Source organism: Lepidochelys kempii, chromosome 1, assembly GCF_965140265.1.
Source record: "Lepidochelys kempii isolate rLepKem1 chromosome 1, rLepKem1.hap2, whole genome shotgun sequence".
Taxonomy (NCBI): Eukaryota; Metazoa; Chordata; order Testudines; family Cheloniidae; genus Lepidochelys; species Lepidochelys kempii.
In genome coordinates, this window is record NC_133256.1 from 11,776,701 (window position 1) to 11,799,609 (window position 22,909).

Consider the following 22,909-nt stretch of genomic DNA (forward strand, 5'->3'; position numbering starts at 1 on the left):
CAGAGTAGTGCCTAGGAGAGGTCTGGCTACTTGTCTCAACGCTGATTTCAGATGCACCCAGCACGGGAAGATACAGCACCTACACTTCCCCACTGCATCAAATTCACCCCCACTGTCAGCAGATGCAACTCCACAAACTTCAAAGTGATTTTATCCGCGGTGTGCTAGATTACCCCAGGGCTAGCTTTGGCCCAGTATGTTGACTCCACCTTTGTTCAGTTAAATTCTTCAATTCTTATTTCATACCCTGTCCATACTCACTGGTTAGTTTCTGCTGCTAATCAAGAACCATCTCAGGCGTAAGCATTGACAGTCATTCCAATCATTTCTTCCACTCCCACCCTCAAATTAAATGTTATTCAGTGATGTGTCACAACAGAGTTGATTTGCTTAAAAAGCCCAGCGCAGCCTGTCATGAGATGTAGCCATGCAGATGCTAACTCCAGTGGGGACTGAACCTGTGATATTCAAAAACACGGGTCTCTATTGCATGAGTGAAATTAAATAGCAGTCTTATATCTAGGATCTGCCACTAGAGGGAGATATGCTCATACACACTAAACCAGCGTATCATAAAACCACTGCAGCTATATTAGAAATTCTTTAAAAATATTCTGGTGTCTAGTTCCTTTTTTAAAAAACCCCACAAGATTAAATTTCCCATGAACTAGATCTTCACTCAAAATGCTGGAGATGATGTGAGAATTCTTTTATAATGAGGGTGCCCAAAAATAAAATAAAATAAAATAAAACAAAATAAAAATACACCCGAGCCCTATTAGATCCAGTCAGGCAACTTATGAATCTTTAAGCAGTAGAAACCAGGAAGATCGCATTGTAAGGTGCTCAGATATTACGGTGATGAGAGTTGTAAGACGACCTAGATAAAATTGAATCAGACTGTTGTAGTCAGGTTAGCTTAATGATTGTGTCCTCATTGTTAACAGCCAATAATACTGTAGATGTACTCGCTAGATTTCTCTTTTCCTGCCCTCCCATGTGGATCAATCCTTTTGTAGACTCATGTGGTCCCAAGAGACCTATTGTCGTCTCTAAATTCCCAGTGTAGGTTTTCCTTGCATTAGTAAAGCAGCTTTCTGCTTGGGAAACTCAGCTGAGTTACTGTGGCAAAGCAGTGAAAAAACACTGGCTGGTGGATAAGATGACCAGATCCCAGTAATTTGTGCACTGGCAAGTAGCAGTTGATTCCCCTATTCCCGACCGGCTAGTTCTCAGAGGTGATCTCCTCTCTAGGGAACTGACGTGGAGAGAGATTTTTGTCCACCAAATCTAGGTAGTTGTAAACCAGAGGAAGCACTGAACTACTTGCTAATAACTGATTTCCCAAATCTACTGGAAACATCATTCTGAATGAAACACGTTGGGACAAACCCAGGTGTGCTGCAACTCCAGTGGCGCGGAGTGGAGCCCACTGTAATCAGCGTCAGAAGCACAATTCCCCACAAAGCCCCGCGCGCGGTTGCTAGGGCTTTGCCAGTCAGAGATCTGTGGCAAGGACCGCCAGTCCCTCAGCGGTCCTGCTGAAATCCACAGAGCGAGCAGCAGATCCGCAAAAAGCCCCGCTCCTCCTCAAAGGTGACAGCTGCGGTGCACCACAGTAGCCGTTCTAATACTGCGTTCGGACACCACCTAGCCCAGCCCCAAAACCTGCTCCCAATTATTTTCACTTCCCTCTTTCCAGCTGTTCTGGAACCTCTCCCAGCTCAGGCCATTTGCTGGAATTTTAAGGATAAACTGTTCTTAGCATGGTCCAGCCTCAAAGCACTTTCCAGGCCCTGACCAAGGTGTGGTAGGTCAGCATCATTTTACCTGTTATTTACAGAATATTGTTCTCCATCCTGCAGATGGGTAAACAGAGGCCCAGAGAGGCCCAGTGACCCACCCATGGCCAGAACTGGGAGTAAACTCAGAAGCTCCTGGCTCCCAGCTCTATGCTCAGGACCATCAGTCCTTGCCTCCTGCTCTCTCTCTCTCTCTCTCTGTTGCTGGGTAAAGCAGGGCTGGCTGCAATAAAGCCACAGCCGTTCAGTCCTCTGCTTCCACGCAGCAGAACAGGCCCCCCTCATTCTCCTTTCCCCGGAGCCTACGACTTGTAGGTGCGGCATGTGTCGTGTCTCCACTTGGAGCTCACTTTTTCCAGGAGGTGGCGTGTGCTCTCCCGGAACTTGCGCTGGGTGAAGTAGAAGAGGATGGGGTCCAGGACGCTGTTCATGCTGGCAAAGGGCCTAGTGCACTTGTAGGCGATGGCAAAGGTTTGCAAGAAAAGGCAGGGCACGCCCGCCAAGGAGCGGATGATCAGGTAGATGGTCTTGGTCAGGTGGAAGGGGAAGAAGCTGATGGCGAAGACGATGACTACAATGATGATCATCCGGATGGCCTTGTCCTTCTTCTTGCGCACGGCCAGGCCTATCATCTCGTCCTTCTGGCAGAGGATCTTGGTCATGCAGCAGTAACACACCAGGATGAAGATGAAGGGGATGAGGAACCCCGTTACTGTCAGCGTCATGCCGTAGGGGAAGTAGCTGGCGGAGCGGTCTGGGGGGCTGAGGTCGTAGCACACAGTCCTATTCCTCTGGATGCCCGTGGAGGCAAAGATGAAGGTGGGCAGGCACTGGGCGATGACGATGACCCATACCCCGCCGCACACCATCCAGGTAAACCTCTTGCCCCTCTTCTTGTGCCAGGATGACAGAGGGTGGCAGATGCCCAGGTAGCGCTGGACGCTGATGCAGGTGAGGAACAGGATGCTGCCATGCAGGTTGCTGTAGAACTGGAAGCGGACGAACCTGCAGGTGAAGTCCCCAAAGGGCCAGTAGTCCTTCTGTGTGTAGTTGTAGATGAGCAGCGGCAGGGAGCACACGTACAGCAGGTCGGCCGTGGCCAGGTTCAGCATGTAGATGGCAGTGCGGGTCAGCACCTTCCTGGAGAGCCAGATCTGCACAATGACGATGAAGTTCAGGGGGAGCCCCACCACAAAGACCACAGAGTAGACCAGGGGCAGCAGGATCTGCTTGAACTCCTCATGAAAGGTGCAGGAGTTCGTCGCCGCAGCCACAGTATGGTTCTCCATCTCCATGCCGGGCTCAGCCTAGACCCAGCAGGCCTTCCGCGGCAGAAGAGCCTGCAAGCAAAACAGAATGGGAGAGTCAGGAACTTGTTCCACACCAGGAACCGTCGATACCCCGGCACGCACAATAGCCATGCTGACACCAAACTAGCCCTGGACCAAGGAGCACAAGCACATCACCCCATCCAACAAATGACCCCACTGGCCCTTCATTCAGTTCAAGGTCCAGCTCATAGATCTGAAGGCCACCAACGTGATCATCTAAGGCTGAGCTCCTGCGTAGCCCAGGCCAGAGGATTTCACCCAGTGATTCCTGCATTGACCTCAGAACTACGTGCGGAGCCAAAGCATAGCGTCTCCTCCCGTCTTGATTTAGTGAGGCTGCTCTCCTGTCTGCCCCACCTCTCTACATGATCACCCAGCCCCAGACTGCACAGAATTGCCCCTCTCGCTTCAATATCCTTCATGGACCTTGTCTCTTCCTGTTCTGTTCCCCATTCATTTAGCACCAGCCTCCTCCCCTCCCCTCATGATGTATTAATACCACTCTGGCGCCCAGAGACCCCACACGAGATCACAGCCCCGTTGTGCTAGGTGCTGTACACATGCACAGCGAGTCCCTGCACCGAGGCGCAGCCAATGAAAACGGACGAGAGACAAAAAGTTGGAGCAAGGAAGGGTTAGCTCTCCATGGGGCTTTGAGACAGACAGAGATTAAATTATTTGCCCAAAGCCATGCAGTGAGTCTGTGTCAGAGCCACAAATCAAACCTAGCTATCCTGGATCCCAATCCAGTGCTTTAACCACACGACAATCCTTCTCCTTCCCGTTGCTGCCCTGTCGGTGCAAGTGCCTTCTCCCTTGCAGCTGCTGCCATCTTGCCATGCCTCTGAAAACATGTCTCCATCTCTTCCCCTCCACTGTATTATCCCGCTGTCCAAGCAATTCATTCAAGTGTATAAAGCCCTTTGGGAGAGGTAGATTTTAGACTCTTTAGGGGCAGGGACTGTGTCTACCTTTGTGTTCACTCAGGGCTCGGTACAGTGGGTGGCTGATCCTGACCCGGGCCTCTGGGCGCTAGTGTAATATAAACACTCACCTGGCATAAATCAGCAGCGGCATCGCTTCACTGAAGTCAACTGAGCTACAGACAAGTGAGAACACGGTCCCCAATAAGCAATGGTAAACAGCGCACTTATGGAAGATGCTACCTAGTGTAAAATGGCCCAGAACTGGCCATGGCTCACTATGATTGCCTTGTGACAACGCTTATCCAGTGCATTAACAGCACTGGCATGCTACACTCATTGCACCCAACCCAGGCACCATCCAGGGAAGATCTCAGTGCCCCGTCTACACTGTGGCCTCTTTTGGCCGTCAAACAACCCCCCAGTCTCATCTGGAGCCAGCTCCACACAGACCAGTACCCACCAACACAAAGTGGCACCAGTCCCTGCCTTAACCTCAAATGCAAAACCTGCAGAAATATCACAGCTGCTACGATGTTCCATACCCCACCCCCAACACACCTTTCAAGCTCCATGAGTCCTAAAAACGTCCATCACCACGTGTGACGCACCTCATCCAGTGCACTAAACATCCCAATAACAACTGTGTGGGGGACAGCAGGCAATCACTCCGCTCGTGAATGAGCTCAAACAGGAAAATGATTAAAGGCAAAAACACCCTCTCACCCCTGGGCCAACACTTTTCACAAAGCGATCGCTCCATATCTGACCTCGCAGTCCTCGTCCTCCAAGGAAACCTGCACAACGCCTTCAAAAGACAAGCCTGGGAGCTTAAATTCATAGCTCTGCTAGACACCAAAAACGATGGACTTAATAGAGACACTGGATTTATGGCTCACTACAAAACTTTGTAACCCACTAACTCCTCTGTTGGCCTATGACTGTAGAAGTACCACCTGCCCACTTCAACTTGAATGGTCTCTTGCAACATGTGTTAACTCCTTAGCTGCTCCACCCTTTAGCTGTGATGCTCTGAGTGCCTTTCCCAGACCTGAAGCAGAGCTCTGCGTAGCTCGGAAGCGTGTCTCTCTCACCAACACAAGTTGGTCCAATAACAGAAATCACCTCACCCAACTTGTCTCTAGTATCCTGGGACCAACATGGCTACAATACTGCAAACAACAACGGGAGTAAATAGTCCAATGGTGATGGGTTAGTATGATGTGAACCAGAAATTATTAGATCCTGTAACAATAACAGGTCCTCCTAACATGGACAGACAGCTTCCTTCTTGGAACAGGCCATGGATACAAATGCCACAAGAGCATATAACGGGATGACAGGCAGCATAATCTTGGCAGAGTAACTAGATCCCCAGAGAAGGGTCTGCTCCAGTTGCCACTGACTTCCATGGGAGCCTATTGACTGCAATGGGAGTTGAATCAGGCCCTGGCTCCTTATCTATCAAGTGCCATGGGGCTGGAGCGTGTGTTAACTGCCTCCCCTCCTTGGCAGAGGGACTGTGCTCTGCGACACAGGGGTGCCCCGAGCGCTTGCCAGGAGCTGCGCTGAACACACACAGTGCCAATAGGGAGGCCTGACTCGGGCCGGCCTCCCAGTGAGTGCGACTGAAGGGATGGGGGAGGAGTTGTCTTGCCAGGCCAGGTATAGGAACCAGCAAGGTGACCAAAATGGCAGCCAAGGATCGGCCGTTAGCAGGGGGACGGGGGAGACTGGGAAGAGCTCAATCCCCTTGTCCCAGGAGGTTTGCTGGCGGCTGCTTCCCACAGGCGGACCGTGCCCCTGGAGCGTGTCAGGCCGGGACACGCTGTCGTGCTAACAATATCTGTTTATCTAAAAGACACCGGGTCGAGGCGGAAGGTCCTCTGGGGAGTTACGACTCCAGTGTCTGAGAATCACCGTCAGTGACGCAAGAGAGCAAGCGGGGCCAGACGCCCTGCGTCAAAGCCATTCCTGCTGGAGCCGCGGTGACTTGGATCCGGCCCACAGATGTGTGGTCTGCCCTGCGACTGTGCTCTGGCCAGCCCTGCTGGCATGGGGCCTGTGTGGTTAGTGGGCAGGATAACGTCACCGCCATGCTAGGCTCTGTGAACCCCATCCTGAGCGTCTGGGGGGAGCTCAACATCTCACGGGCTGGGAGAGCTCACAGGATTGGGGCCTATGCCAGATGGGCTCCGGAGCCACTAGGAGGTCATCAGACTGACAGCCTCGTGCCTTGGGCAAGAATGAGGTGGTCAAAAAGCACAAATGTGAGAGCGAACCAGCTGCTGAAATCTGAGCTTCGCTGGGAGAGTTCGGGACAAAACCACAAGCGTGAGAGAGTGGGGTTTGCAGCTGACCCGAAGGAACCCTCTAGCCCAGCACTGCTGAGACCAGGGGCGGCAGCATGGGCTAGCAAGCGGGGCATTGTGAGACCTGACTTTTATTCCCAGCCCTGCCTGTGTGATCCCTGTAATTCCCTGTGTGATCCTGGGCAAGTCACTTCACCTCTGTTTTCCCCTCCGTGGTCTGTCTGCCTTGTCTTATTTAGACTGCCTTTAGGGCAGGGGCCATCTCGCTCTGTTCTTGTGCGGCGCTTGGTGCAAGGGGGCGCTGCTCTTGGTTGGGGCCGGTGGGTGCTACGGTTGGTCTGACTCATTATCGAGGAATTAGGGCTGTCGAGCAATTAAAACAATTAATTGTGATTAACTGCAGTTTTAATCACACTGTTAAGCAATAATAGAATCCTTTTTTAAAAGATATTTTTGGGGGTTTTCTATATTTGCAAATATGTTGATTTCAATTACAACACAGAATACAAAGCACACAGAGCTCACTTTATAGTATTCAGTTTGATTACAAATATTTGCACCGTAAGAAAGATAAACAGAAGAAACATCATTTCAATTCACCTCGTTCACATATTGCAGTCCAATCTTTATCATGCAAGGAGAACTTACAAATGAACGATTATGATATTTGCATAACTCCCTTCAGCTGAGCGAGCCCTTGTTTGGAAGGGAGGGTGGATTTTACCTCAGGGACTCTGCATGCGGCCAGCGAGGAGAGGCTGAGGCAGAGAGGCTGAGCTCGCCAGGCCCCTGTTCTCTATGGCAGCATCTCTCAAGTCTTTTGTGCTGGTGACCCCATTTGGACTTAAAAAAAGTGTGACCGCCCCACACACACACACCTTCAGCCCCGAGGGACTTAGGGCTTCAGCTCCACTCAGGGTAGGGGGTTTGGGGCGTGGGGCTCCAGACTTCAGCCCCCCTCAGGGTGTGGGGCTCTGGGCTCCAGCCCCACTTGGGGCTCCAGGGCTGGGGCTTCAGCCCCCCCTCCCCAGCTGCTGGCAGAGCTGTGGGCTGGGATTTCAGCACTTTTCCCCCCCGAACTCTGGGCTGGGGCTTTAGCCCCATGCTGCCCCCTCCACCCCGCCCACCAATGTCTCCCTCCCCGCCCAGACGTATACAATTAATTGACGAAAAAATTAACGTCTTAACGCCTGCAATTAACGGAAAACAAAATTAACTGCGCTTAAATGACAACCCTAGTACAGTAGGAATTTCTCACAGGTAGAAAATGAAGGACTAGAAGAACCATTGGAAGGGAGATGTATTTACAGAAAGCAATATAACCCCCGCAACACCAGTTTGTTCGTCCCAAGAGCGCTGTTGCTAGTTAAACCGAGAGCAAGAAGCCCTCGTAGAAAGGAAGATTTATGAACAATTAGCCAAGGAGAATCTAGGTTGAATATCAGCAGGAACTTCCTAATGGCGAGCTGTAATGGGCCGTGGAACAGACTTCCAAGGACAAGGGAAAGACACTCCATTGCGTGAGACATTTAAAACTAGAGCAGTCGGAGTACGAGCGGTAGGGGTAACAACGCTGCCCCGGCCCGTGGAGATGGACGAGAGGAGGGGTGTCCAATGCACTGAGGGGAGACGGTGGAATTGTAGGGTAATTATGGTGCCTGGGGCTGGAGCATCATTTCAGGTGTATATATCCCCCCCCCCAGCGCACCCTGCACACCCACTGGTGGCTGAAGGAGGTCTGCACAGAAATTGAGGGGACAAGTACAGCCCGTTTGTAGTGACTGAACATTTATTTACTGTTAGTGCAGGTGTTACCGCTGCAGTCCTCATCAGAGCGAAAAGTCTGTTCCCCTTGTGGCCACTGATGTTCCTGCCCTTTGTTCCTCTCCTTTCCCCATCCTCCTTTCTGTTTCTCTCCTTCTCCCTGCTCTCTCTCAGTCTCCTCTGTCCTGTCCTCTGCATGTCTCCCTCTGCAGCAGCTCCCACCCTACCCACTAGAATGGTCAGTGATTAATGAGTTCTCACAGACTTTAAGGCCAGAAGGGACCTGCGTGATCATCTTCTAGTCTGACCTCCTGCACACCGCAAGCCACAGAACCCCACCCATCCACTGCTACGATAGACCCATAACCTCCGGCTGAGTTACTGAAGTCCTCAAATCATGATCGAAAGACTTCAAGTTACAGAGAATCTACCATTTACCCTAGTTTAAACCTGCAAGTGGCCCATGCCCCATGCTGCAGAGGAACGTGAAAAACCCTCAAGGTCTCTGCCAATCTGACCTAGGGGAAAATTCCTTTCCGCCACCAAATATGGTGATCAGTTAGACCTTGAGCATATGGGCAAGACCCACCAGTGAGACATCTGGGAAAGATTTCTCTGTAGTAACTCAGAGCCCTCCCCATCTAGAGTCCTATCACCTGCTGTTGGAGATATTTGCTATTAGCAGTCGCAGATCCGCTATATGCCAGTGTAGGTAGTCTTATCACACTGTCCCCTCCTAAACTTACCAAGCTCAGGCCTGAAGCCAGTTAGGTTTTCCGCCCCCACTGCTCCTCTTGGGAGGCTGCTCCAGCCTAAACTTGTTGATGGCCAGTTTATATCTATTTGTTCTTGTGTCCACATTGGTGCTTAATTTAAATAACTCCTCTCTCTCCCTGGTATTTATCCCTCTGATGTATTCATAGAGAGCAATCATATCTCCCCTCAGCCTTCGTTTGGTTAGGCTAAACAAGTGAAGCTCTTTGAGTCTCCTCGCATAAGGCAGGTTTTTCATTCCTTGGATCATCCTAGTAGCCCTTCTCTGCAGCTGTTCCAGCTTGAATTCATCCTTCTTAAACATGGGAGCCCAGATCTGCTCATTTAAAGTTGACGAGTCACTTAAAGTCAGAGTAATAGGGGTCAGGGGAGTTCACCCCTCTAAGCCATTGTCTCAGGCTATCTGCAGACGCAGGCAAGCTGTACTGCATCCATTACGTTTGATTCACATTGGGAAGGGTCTCTTGGCAGCCAGGAGGGCTAGAAACTTACCTTTTTTTAATATTAAAGCTGAGCTACAGCATCTGACTGTGCCATGCAGGCTATGTGACTACACAATGGAGAACAGATCCGGCCTACAGGCCGTGTGTTGGACTCCCATCTAACAGCGCTGACCCCCTCTCCCTTGGATGATTTCCTTGTACAGTTCCTTTACAAGTTTCGTGTGGTGCCGCTTCGTATGATATCAGGTAAAAGTGAAATTAACCAGGCAGATACAGCTTTCATCTCACGACTATACGGCTGATATTCTGAGATACACATATGCATATGTACACACACGCATGCGTAAAAACATATGTTTTTATGCTATGTAGTATAATATCCGGTTAACATAGAACTCCACCAGTGCAGGTGGTCTGATGCCTGAATTTCAGAGCTGCTGCACAGTGCCTGTGACTTCCGTGTGAGTGATAGATTCTGCTCACCTATGAAAACTAGACCTCTGTTGTTTAGGCACCGCAAGTTCGAACATTTTGCCTGAAGTGTGTATCCATGTAATTTTATACACAGTGGACTAACTTCTGCTCTCAGTGACACTGGTGTAAATCCAGAGTAATAGCCAATGGAGCTACTCTGGGGTTCCTACAGGCCACCACTGCAGAATCTGGCCCCAGGCATATGCCACCACTATTCCTGTTGTTGCACCCATCAGCAGGGATTTATGAACGAGCGGGTGCCATGGGATGTGCACAGCCCTGGAGATTCCTGCCAGCAGATGAAGCCTTGGGAACATGGTCCTGGTTAGCCAGGCTGGGCTGTCTCATTGCCATGGGAGCTCATTAACTGTCCAAAGCATGTCTTAGGCCTTGTCTATACTGGGGATTTTAGAATCATAGAATCACAGAATATCAGGGTTGGAAGGGACCTCAGGAGGTCATCTAGTCCAACTCCCTGCTCAAAGCAGGACCAATCCCCAACTAAATCATCCCAGCCAGGGCTTTGTCAAGTCTGACCTTAAAAACTTCTAAGGAAGGAGATTCCACCACCTCCCTAGGTAACCCATTTCAGTGCTTCACCACCCTCCTAGTGAAAAAGTTTTTCCTAATATCCAACCTAAACCTCCCCCACTGCAACTTGAGACCATTACTCCTTGTTCTGTCATCTGGTACCACTGAAAACAGTCTAGATCCATCCTCTTTGGAACCCCCTTTCAGGTAGTTGAAAACAGCTATCAAATCCCCCCTCATTCTTCTCTTCTGCAGACTAAACAATCCCAGTTCCCTCAGCCTCTCCTCATAAGTCATGTGTTCCAGTCCCCTAATCATTTTTGTTGCCCTCCGCTGGACTCCTTCCAATTTTTTCACATCCTTCCTGTAGTGTGGGGCCCAACACTGGACACAGTACTCCAGATGAGGCCTCACCAATGTCGAATAGAGGGGGACGATCACGTCCCTCGATCTGCAGGCAATGCTCCTACTTATACAGCCCAAAATGCTGTTAGCTTTCTTGGCAACAAGGGCACACTGCTGACTCATATCCAGCTTCTCGTCCACTGTAACCCCTAGGCCCTTTTCTGCAGAACTGCTGCCTAGCCACTTGGTCCCTAGTCTGTAGCTGTGCATGGGATTCTTCCATCCTAAGTGCAGGACTCTGCACTTGTCCTTGTTGAACCTCATCAGATTTCTTTCGGCCCAATCCTCTAATTTGTCCAGGTCCCTCTGTATCCTATCCCTGCCCTCCAGCGTATCTACCTCTCCTCCCAGTTTAGTGTCATCTGCAACCTTGCTGAGGGTGCAATCCACACCAACCTCCAGATCATTAATGAAGATATCGAACAAAACCGCCCCAGGACCGACCCTTGGGGCACTCCACTTGATACCGGCTGCCAACTAGACATGGAGCCATTGATCACTACCCGTTGAGCCTGACAATCTAGCCAGCTTTCTATCCACTGACACAGCCACTGGCTCAGGCAAAGCCACTACAGCGCATTATTTGTGCCGGTGGAGTTTGCCTGAAGCTGGAGTAAGGTGCACAGCCCTAGGCATAGTTTGACTTTTATATTTTTGGGGGGAGGAGCAGCTCCAGTCAGGCCAATGGGGCCGCATGTGTGTGCTAGGGGAAAATTCCGTGCCTGCCCAGAGGGGCACCATTTCAGATTTTTCTGGGGGGAGGGGGAGAGGAGGGCAACTTTAACCATGATTTCAGGGACTACATAGGCAACTGAAAACTATATGGTTTTTTTTTGCAGATAATAACTTAGAAATTGTCTGACAGGAGCACTGTATCTAATTCCTGTATCAAGAAAGAAAATTAAATGTTAGACCCACTCAGCTCTAATACTAACATGTTCTGTCATCTTGTGGTAAGTCACTTAAGGGACACTGGTTAGGTTTAAAATTGTAATGTTTATTCTTACTCAGATACACTTACTGATGTTAGAAGTGACCATCATGATCATCTAGTCTGACCTTCTGCACCTTGCAGGCCACAGAACCTCACCTACCCACTCCTGTAATAGACCCATAACCTCTGGCTGTGTTACTGAAGTCCTCAAATCATGATTTAAAGACTTCAAGTTACACTATTTAGACATCATTCACACTATTTTAAACCTGCAAGTGACCCAAGCCCCATGCTGCAGAGGAAAACATAAAACCACCAGGGTCTTTGCCAATCTGATCTGGGGGAAAATTCCTTCCCAACCCCAAATATGGCAATCAGTTAGACCCTGAGCATGTGGGCAAGACTCACCAGGAAGATAACTTGGAAAGAATTCTCTGTAGTAACTCAGAGCTCTCCCCATCTAGTGTCCCATCTCCAGCCGTTGGGGATTTTTGCTGCTAGCAGTCGCAGATTGGCTATATGCCATTGTAGGCAGTCCCATCTCACCATCCCCTGCATAAACTTATCAAGCTTATACTTGAAGCCAGTTAGGTTTTTTGCCGCCGCTGCTTCCCTTGGGATGCTGCTCCAGAACTTCACTCCTCTGATGGTTAGAAACCGCCGTCTAATTTCAAGCCTAAACTTGTTGATGGCCAGCTTATATCCATTTGTTCTGGGATCCACATTGGAGCTTAACTTAAATAACTCCTCTCCCGCCCTGGTATTTATCTCTCTGAAGTATTTATAGAAAGAAATTATATTTCCCCTCAGTCTTCTTTTGGTCAGGCTAGACAAGCCAAGCTCTTCTAGTCTCCTCTCATAAAGCAGGTTTTTCATTCCTCAGATCATCCAAGTAGCCCTTCTCTGCATCTGTTCCAGTTTGAATTCATCTTTCTTAAACATGGGAGACCAGAACTGCACGCAGTATTCCAGATGAGGTCTCATCAGTGCCTTGTATAATGGTACTCACACCTCCCTGTCTCTACTGGAAATACCTCGCCTGACGCATCCCAAGACCGCATTAGCTTTTTTCACAGCCATATCACATTGCTGGCTCCTAGTCATCCTGTGATCAACCAATAGACCCAGGTCTTTCTTCTCCTCTGTCACTTCCAACTAATAAGTCCCCAGTTTATAGCAAAAATTCTTGTTGTTAGTCCCCCAAGTGCATGACCTTGCACTTTGCACTATTAAATTTCATCCCATTTCTATTACTCCAGTTTACAAGGTTCTCCAGATCTTCTTGTATGATATTCTGGTCCCTCTCCATATTGGGAATACCTCCCAACTTTGCATCATCTGCAAATTTTATTAGCACACTCCCACTTTTTGTGCCAAGGTCATTAATAAAAATGTTAAATAAGATTGGTCCCAAGACCGATCCCTGAGGAACTTCACTAGTAACCTCCCTCTCGCCTGACAATTCACCTTTCAGTGTGACCTGTTGTAGTCTCCCCTTTAAACAGTTCTTTATCCAACTTTCAGTTCTCATATTAATTCCCATCTTCTCCAGTTTAACTAATAATTTCTCATGTGGAACTGTATTAAATGCCTTACTGACATCCAGGTAGATCAGATCTACTGCATTTCCTTTGTCTAAAAAATCAGTTATCTTCTCATAGAAAGATATTAGTAATTAGTCTACAATTACTTTCTATCATTTAGACTACTTTTTGCAGTTCACCAAGCTTGGAACAGATCATTTAACTTTAGGAAACATCCTAACAGCTCTTTCTTATCTTAATCACCTGTTAATCACTGTGTTTATAAACAAAAAGAAAAGGAGGACTTGTGGCACCTTAGAGACTAACCAATTTAAGGTGCCACAAGTCCTCCTTTTCTTTTTGCAAATACAGACTAACACGGCTGCTACTCTGAAACCTGTGTTTATAAACAAAATTCTGACTCCCTGCCTCAGGGGCGCAAGCTGGGAGCAGTCTCCTGTCTCCTCTGCAGAACTCCTTATATTGCACACTTAGGGCTTGGCTACACTTGCAAGTTAGAGCCCACTAAAGCAGCCCCGGGCGCCGTAACTCCTGAGGTGTCCACACTGGCAAGGCACATAGAGCGCCTGGACTCTGCAGCTTTAGTGCTCTTGGTAATCCACCTCCACGAGAAGCATAACGCTTGCTGCGCCCTGGCTGAAATGCCCAGGTGTCAGCGTGACTGTTGTGAGTGTGTGTGGTGTGTGTCGGGGGCGGGGGGAGGGCGGTCTGCTGCTGTCTGAACTTACAAGACAGCATGCTGACACACTCTCAGCCCCCCCAAATCACACTGTCTCTCCCCCCACATACACACAACACACTCCCTGTCACACTCCACCTCCCCCGCCCCATTTGTAAAGCACGTTGCAGCCACTTGCACACTGGGATAGCTACCACAATGCACTGCTCTTTGTGGCCTTGCAAGGGCTGCCAATGTGGGCCGTGCCGGTGTGCTTGCAGCTGACAGTGTGAACACACGGCAGCGTTTTCCCTGCTGCGGTCTCTGAAGGCCGGTTTAACTCCCAGCGCTCTACATCTGCAAGTGTAGCCAAGTTCTAAGGCAGGGGAGGGCCAACCTGAGCCTGAGAAGGAGCCAGAATTTACCAACGTACTTTGCCAAAGAGCCACAGTAATAAATCGTCAGCCCCACATCAGCTCCCCCTCCCACGCTCCCAGCGCCTCCCACCCACCGGCAGCCCCGACGATCAGCGCCTCCCCCTCCCTCCCCACACCTCCCGATCAGCTGTTTCGTGGCGTGCAGGAGGCTCTGGGGGGGAGGGGAAGGAGCGAGGGCACGGCAGGCTCAGGGGAGGGGGCGAGAAGGGGTGGACTCGGGGCAGGGCCTGTGGCAGAGCCAGGGGTCGAGCAGAGACCTCCCCCCACGCCCGGCACACTGGAAAGTTGGTGTCTGTAGCTCCAGCCCCGGAGTCGGTGCCTGTACAAGGAGCCGCAGATTAACTTCCGGAGCCACAGGCTGGCCACCGCTGCACTAAGGCCTCGTCCACACGGCCACTTTACAGCGCTGCAGCTTTCTCGCTCAGGGGTGTGAAAGCACAACCCGCTGAGCGCTGCAACATGGCAGTGTAGACAGTGCACCAGCGCTGGGAGCTGCTCCCCTCATGGGGGTGGTTTCCTTACAGCCACCTTGAAGCGCTGCTGTTGCTAGCCAAGACGTGCCCTAAGGCGGCCTGCCCTAAGGGGGCTTGCAGGTTGGGGGCGTGTGACGTTGCACTCTATACGATTTTATGAAAATATGCTAATGAGCGTGAATACAATGTAACCGGAATATGCTTCATGCAAAAGGTCTCTTGTCATTACAAAGCTTGTAAGCTACTGAGCGTGGTCATCCTATTTGCACAAATGTATCGCTCTTGTATCTGAACCGAGAAATAGGAGCTAGAACCGAGGTCCTATGCAACGTGGGGGCCATTAATGGTGGTTTGGAATCTTGATGGCTCCCATCAGCCAGGACAACTGACTGTGGACGGCTCTGTTTGCAGGCAGGCCTTCCTGTGCGCCAGGCTGGGAGGAATAAGGGCTTGGAGCAGAGGCGCCGACTCCGTGGGTGCTCCGGGGCTGGTGCACCCACGGGGGAAAAATTAGTGGGTGCTTTGCACCCACTGGCCACCAACCTCCCCCTGGCCCGCCTCACCTCCTTCTCTGCCTCCTCCCAGAGCGTCTCCGCTCCTCCCTCCCTCCCAGCGCTTGCTGCTGCCAAACAGCTGTAGCAAGCGCTGGGAGGGAGGGGGGAGGAGCAGGAACGTGGCACGCTCAGAGGAAGAGGTGGGGAAAGAGGTGGGGATTTGGGGAAGGAGTCGAATAGGGGCAAGGAGGGGGCGGAATTGGGGTGGGGACTTTGGGTAAGGGGTTGGAATGGGGGCAGCGGGAGAGGGCGGAGTTGGGGCAGGGACTTTGGGGAAGAGTTGGAATGGGGGCGGGCCGGGGGCAGAGGTTGGGGGGTCGAGCACTCATCGGCGCCAGAAGAAGTCAGCGCCTATGGCTTGGAGTCTTACAGGGCCATGTGATCATGTCACATGAATTGGAATCCATCTTTAACCTGGTGCTTTTCCATTTAGAGGGAGGGGTGGGAACCCAGAGAGGGACAAAGGATTCCTGCCTTGTGCAAAAGATATATAAAGAGGTGGGACAGAACAAAGGGGGCTGCAATCATGAGAAATCCCCTAGCTACCACCTGAGCTGGAACAAGGGCTGTACCAGGGGAAAGGATTGGGCCCAGACTAGGAAGGCATCCAGTCTGTGATAGAAGCTTATTGGAACATCTCTGAGGGTGAGATTTTATCTGTATTCAGTTTTCTTACTGTACTCGGCTTAGACTTGCGTGTTTTATTTTATTTTGCTTCGTAATTCACTTTGTTCTGTCTGTTATTACTTGGAACCACTTAAATCCTACTTTTTGTGTTTAATAAAATCACTTTTTACATATTAATTAACCCGGAGTATGTATTAATAGCGGAGGGATGGGGGTGGGGGAGAACAGCTGTGCATGTCTCTCTATCAGTGTTAGACACGGCAAACAATTTATGAGTTTACCCTGTATAATCTTTATACGGGGTAAAACAGATTTATTTAGGCTTTGGACCCCATTGGGAACTGGGCAACTGGGTGTTGGAGACAGGAGCCCTTCTTAAGCTGTTTTCAGTTAAGCCTGCAGCTTTTGGGGGACGTGGTTCAGACCTGGGTCTGTGTTTGCAGAAGGCTGGCGTGCCTGGCACAACCAGGCGGGATTCTGAAGTCCCAAGCTGGCAGGGAAACGGGCTCGGGGTAGTCTCAGCATATCAGGCGGCAGCCCCTAGGGGGTTTCCGTGACCCAACCCATCACAGAGGGCAATGCCCCTCCCCCCGCAAAATCCAGCCATGTGCACAGCTGCTTTCAATCTACACTAGGGGTTTTGAACCGGTGCTGCTGGAAAATGGCTGCCACTGGGGAAAATGCTCATTACTGCTAAGGTCTAAGAGCCCACCCTGCTGTTTTAGCACAGGCAAGGGACAGCAAGGGAAGAAGGATTGCAAAGAGGAAGTGATGAGCTGCATATAGGGCAGGAAGTACTTTGCACATATCTGCCAGCCATCAGACAGAACCCATCCCACAGAGATCCTCCTGGCATCCTTGTCCTAGCTCTGTAAGGTACTTACCTAGCCGTCATCCTCAGAGCATCTGAGTGCCTCACACTCTTTAAGGTATTAGCCTCACAACACCCCTGTGAGGCAGGGCAGGGCTGTTATCCCCATTGTATGGATGGGAATGGGGACTGAGTGACTTGCCCAGGGTCACACAGGGACTCTGGGGCAGAGCTGGGAATTGAACCTGGGTCTCCTGGCTAGTGCATTAAATCCTAACTCCTGTCCTGCAGGAAGGGTGTCCAGCAGGAGCTGTGTCACTCAGTGAAATTCACCCAGACTCTACCCTGTCCTGCTCCTTCTGGGCTCTGGGGTGGGGAGGGCACTGGATTTCCCCACTTGGGCCTCCTCTTTGGAATCCACTGGAGACTTCCCCCACTCCAGGCTCCCGGGGGATGGGCTCCATTGCCCTTCCTGCCCACCACCAAGCAGCTGGGAGAGGAGCCCCGCTGGCAGCTGGGAAGAGGCACTGCATTGTCCGTCCCCATCCTCCTGATGCAGAAAGGAACTTCATTCCCCCTCCCTCACTCTTCCAGCTCTTGGGGGCGGGGCGGGGGACAGCCCCACCCTCCCTCTGCACCAATAAGCTTCATATGCCAGCTGCTCCCCCTGGTGGGGGATCCTATGTGGCAGGGGTCTCCAATGCTGGGGGGAGGAAGGGGGAACGGATGAGGGGCTGGAGGGGTGCTTTCCCCGCCCTGGGAGCCTGCACCCCGTGGAGAGGGGCAATGGGTGGTCCAGGAAGGGGCGACAGGCTGGCCCTGCGCGCGGATGATACCTGGGTCAGCTGGCTATGCAGATGTGGTGCTGTGATTGCAATGAGCTGAGCTACTGCAAGGCAGCTGGGCCTGGTGCCACCAATTCCTCTTTCAATTCCAGCCTCTCTAGTGGCCGTGTGTTGGCTGTCACATCCCCTCCCCGGCAGCCTGAGGCTGTGGCTCACCGGGGCCAAGAAGGAAACAAAAACGAGAAGGAATCCAATGAGAGGAAGAGCTCGTGGCCGCAGCCCAAGTGACTGTCCTGCTCCTGGGCTGAGAGTGTGTTTGGCATTTCGAGAACTGGCTGCTGCAGTCATTAGATTGGGGGAGAGGTGGCTGGGACTCCCGGGGGTTCAGGCTGCACCTCTAGTTCCTGAGCCTGGGTACGGCAGCAGCTGAGATTCTGAACAGGGAGTGTTTAAATCCCCAGCAGACCTTCTCTGAGCATGCTGCTAAGGCTGGTTTTGTGGCTGGAGCCTGGGGATCTGGCTTCTCTTCCCAACTCTGCCAGCACTGTACTGCTGGGTCCTTAGGCAAATCACTCCACCTCCCTGAGTCTCGTTCCCCGCCCCCAAGAACATGGCTACCACGGCTTACTTCTCCCGGGGGGGGGGGGGGGCGGTGAGGCTACACGCGCTAGGATTTGCCAAGCCCGTTGACATCCCCCGGCAGAAAGCGCTAACTGTAAGTCAGAGCGTTGTCGTCACTGTGAAGCCAGCACAGAGCTCTTTCTTGGGGGGGGGCAGAGATCGAGACTAGCAGTGGTGCAGCAGGCCAGCCATAAAGGGCGTCTGCCAGTGCTGCACGGGGAGTTGGGCCAGGCCTGGGGTTGAATATCCGCTATTAATCCCTTGCTCTTTCGCACCATCCACTCCATTCCCCCTACGGGAGGCTGCTCGACGCCCCTGTAATAAGAGTTCTGTATTGGAAGGGTTCCTCGGCACTGCATTAAAAGCCCTGTGGCACGGCTGTTGCTGGCCCGGATCAGCGGACTCGGGCGGCTCGGGGAGGGGGGGGTGGTGTAGACATTCAGGCTCGGGCGGAGGGCAGGCTCTGAGACCCTGCGAGGCGGGTGGGTCTTGGAGCCCAGCTCAGAACGGCTACACTGCCAATTTTGAGTCCCGCAAGATCGAGTCTATTGACCCAGGCTCGGAGACAGTGCTGTGGGTTTTTTGCTGCAGTGCAGACGTACCCAAAGAGGCTCCTGGGATGCCCTGGTGACTATCTGGCCATCAGACTCCAGGGAGGGAGGGGGTGGATTTCCCTGTATCTGATGGGCTCATTCAGTATCACCCCCATCAGACAGGATGTCTCCCTCCAGCTACTACAGAATACAGCAATGCGTCTCCTCAGCAACCCAGGCCACCAAGACTGCATCGTCCCTGTCTTCTGCTTCCGACGTTGGCTTCCCAGATAGTCAGGGTCAAGGGCTTGGTCCATCTCTTCACGGTTTTCCATGGCCTGGGCCCAGGGTGCCTTAGATTATCTAAAGCTCTAGGATGAAGACTATGGTCAATAACTGCCCCCTCTGGCACAGTGGAGTGCTCTGCAATAAGGGTGAAGGGCCCTGGGGGGGCTGATCCAAGCAGTGGAATGAACTCCAGAAATTAAGGGCGATCAAAACCTCCCCATCTTCTGCTCCCGGGGCAAGAGACAGTTCTCTGACCTGTCTTCTCTAATGTAGATGTAAAGAAGCATGGACATAAAAGCCCTCCACTCTATGCACAATTCTTCCCCTGGGGGAGGGATACAGAGAGAATGAACCACATGTGACAAATGTCAGTTATATCACAAAAACGGCCATCCTGGGTCAGACCAATGGTCCATCTAGCTCAGCATCCTGTCTTCCAACAGTGGCCAAGGACAAGGTTCTTCAGAAGGAATTAACAGAATAGGGCAATTATCAAGTGAGCCATCCCCTGTCAGCCAGTCCCAGCATCTGGCAGTCAGAGGTTTAGGGACACGCAGGGCATGGGGGTGCATCCCTGACCCTCTTGGCTAATAGCCATTGATGGACCTATCCTGCTAGGACTCCTCTAATTCATTTTTGAGCCCAGTTATCTTTCTGGCATTCACAACATCCCCTGGCAATGAGTTCCACGGGCTGACTGTGCGTTGTCACATAATACATGACTGGAGGTGCTCAAATACTGTGATGATGAGGGCAGGATAAATACCTAAGGATAGAATAAAGAGAGACTAGAAATACAAAGCCCATTGTTTGCCCTTGGACGGAGTGCACCAAATAAATCCTCAGGAGCTTCTGAAATGACACTGCATTCTCCTGTCATATACTTGGTCCAGCAGCAGTTTGCCCTAGTACATAGAGCTGTGGGTGAAGTAGCAAGAAATGTGGGGCTCTATTCCCAACTCTGCCACGGACCACAAGCAAATCACTTCACCTCTCTGTGCTGCTCTTTCCTCTCTAATCCTTTGTCCGCTTAGACTGCTAGCTCTCCAGGGCAGGGACCGGCCCCTCCTACGTGTACTTACAGCACCTAGCATAATGAGGCCCAATCTTGGAGGGACTGAAACATTTCAGGAACAGAATCCATGCCTTGCTAGCCAGTGCCTTTGTCTGCCTAGCGCTGTCAGAGCTGCTCTGCTTGGTTACAGTGATGAGAAAGCTCAGCTGGTTGGAAAATTCCAAACCAGTTAAAACAAAAGGAGGACTTGTGGCACCTTAGAGACTAACCAATTTATTTGAGCATAAGCTTTCATGAGCTACAGCTCACTTCATCGGATGCAGAAAGTGGAAAATACAATGAGGAGATTTATATACACACAGACCATGAAAAAATACACATTGTAAGGAGAGTGATCACTTAAGATGAGCTATTACCAGCAGGAGAGTGAGGTGGGGGGAGATAAAACCTTTTGAAGTGATAATCAAGGTGGGCCAGAAATGTGCTGGAAATGGCCCACCTTGATTATCACTTCAAAAGGTTTTCTCTCCCCCCACCCCACTCTCCTGCTGGTAATAGCTCATCTTAAGTGATCACTCTCCTTACAATGTGTATTTTTTCATGGTCTGTGTGTATATAAATCTCTTCACTGTATTTTCCACTTTATGCATCCGATGAAGTGAGCTGTAGCTCACGAAAGCTTATGCTCAAATAAATTGGTTAGTCTCTAAGGTGCCACAAGTCCTCCTGTTCTTTTCACTAACCAGTTTACGACCAAAAACTAATACATAGGATGTCACATGGTCTGGTGGGTTGGGCACAGGACTGGGAGTCAAGTGTGCTGGGTTCTACACCTTGCTTTACAACTGACTCACTGTGTGACCTCAGGCAAGTCGCTTCATTGCTATGTGCCTCAGTTTCCCCATTTGTTACACAGGGAGAATGATACTTCCCTTATAAAGCACTTTCAGATCTACAGATGTACGCACTGTGGGTGCAATTTTTAAAAGCTCCTAAGTGACTTAGGAGCCCAAATCCCATGGATTTTCAATAATGGAGCTACGTATATTAGGTGTGACCATCCAGCTCCCAGTAAACTGAGTGTCAGTGGGACTTCAAGTACATGTACACAGCAAAAAGAAAACCTCCCACCAAACCTGCTGCAACAAGCCTCCGAATCCGGGTCAAGTGAATCAGGCTTGCACTGCAGGGCTAAAAATAGCAGGTTATGTCTACACTGATATTTGTAGCCTCACAGAGCTGAGCTCTGAACTCACTGCTGTGGGGGTTTTTGTTTTGCTGTGCAGAAATACCCTATGTCTCCTGGGTCATTTCAGGTGCTTTTGAAAATGTTACCCTACATCCCTAGTATTACCACCTACCTATATAGCACAGAAGCCACTTCACATACCTGTCGGGTGGAATATCAAACATCAGAAGAGATAAAGAGATTGATAACTTACCAGTATTTTGCAAAAAGTACCCATGAAGATTATTTCCCAGAAACAAAATATAAAAGCCACTCCCATACCATCTTCAGGCTGGTATTGCTAGTCTAATTTCTATGGATTTCTTTTCTAATCACTTGCTTTGTAGTGCAGAGCTTATGAATCCAAGTTTGCCAAAGAAAAGCCCGTCATTCAGCCCCTGAAAACATGGCCAGCATCTGAGAGTTTTGCTAAGTGATTTTTCTGTTGTGGCAAGACTTCCTTTTATCATTCAAGCAGCACAACGAAACATCACAGGAAAGGAAACAGAAAACGCTTGTCCATTCGGCATAGAACGCAGAGCCTGCTGCTGTAAAAGTTGCATCAGCATTTCTGTAAAGCAGCGCGAATATCAGCGGTTTTGTAATAACGATAATGAAATTTTGCTCTTCTCTTGCAGCATCCAGGCATGGAACTCTAAGCACTTAAATATTCTAAGCACTTGAATACACAATTTCTTATGCATGTCAGTTACAGCTTTGAGATCAGGCCCGACAGACCCATTTCAAAGGTGGGGACATTGAGGCAGTGAACACCCATGTTTTCATAAGCAGCCTCTAATTTTAGGCGCCCAATTTGAGGTGCCCAGGGCCTAATTTTCAGGGGTTCCATAGTTCCAGCTGAAGTCAATAACAGCTGCAAGCAGCTAAGTAGTTCTGAAAAATCAGGTCCCAGGTGTACAAAATCCCGAAGTTAGAGGCCACTTTAGAAAATATAGGACTTCACCTGAGGAGACAGCAGGGGAGTGGGGAATAGGACCCAATCTCCTGACAGATTTCTCTCTGCAGCCAGTTTTGCCCCTGGTCAGGTTAGCAAGGAGCACTTTCAAAGGCTTCTACAGTGCAGAGGGATTGGTCCCTTGCTGACCCAGCTAGGAGCCAATCTGGAGAAGACAGTATAAATTACATACACAGCTCTTTGTGCAACGCCAGCGATAACCCATCCCGCCATGCCATTGGTGGGATTAAAAACTGTGTCAGCATCAAGTGTAACTAGCATTACAGAACACCTCTGTGGTAACGTTTGTCCCATGCTTCACAAATGTTGGGCCAGATCCTCAGCTGGCGTGAAGGGGAATAGCATCACTGACTTCACGGACCAGATTCTCACCAGGTGCAAAATGGCACAGCTGCACTAACTTCAATGCCAGCATCTCAGCAGGTCATGCCTCAGCTATTCATGCTGTTTTTAAACGTGAGCTCTTTAATGCCCTGATCCTGCAGAGATCCTCCTCCGCCCCGAGTGGGCCCTTGTGCCCATGTGAAGACCTGTTGAAGTCATGGGTACAAGGGTCCACCCATATGGTTGCCCTTGCAGGATCAGGTCCTAATACTGATTTTAACACACACACACACACACGCCCTTGCGTGCAACCACCAGCAGCCAAGAACTCCTGAACAAATG

General features: G+C 50.5%; 1 protein-coding gene across 1 annotated transcript in view; it reads right to left on the reverse strand.

Moving 5' to 3' along the window:
• Positions 1 to 622: 622 nt before the first annotated feature.
• Positions 623 to 22,909, reverse strand: part of P2RY6 (pyrimidinergic receptor P2Y6) — an 83,624-nt gene continuing 61,337 nt past the window's right edge. The window contains exon 2 of the mRNA XM_073316271.1: positions 623 to 3,142. Within this exon, the coding sequence (XP_073172372.1) occupies positions 2,105 to 3,097 (993 nt within the window). The 5' untranslated portion in view covers positions 3,098 to 3,142 and the 3' untranslated portion in view covers positions 623 to 2,104. The remainder of the gene's footprint in view (positions 3,143 to 22,909) is intronic.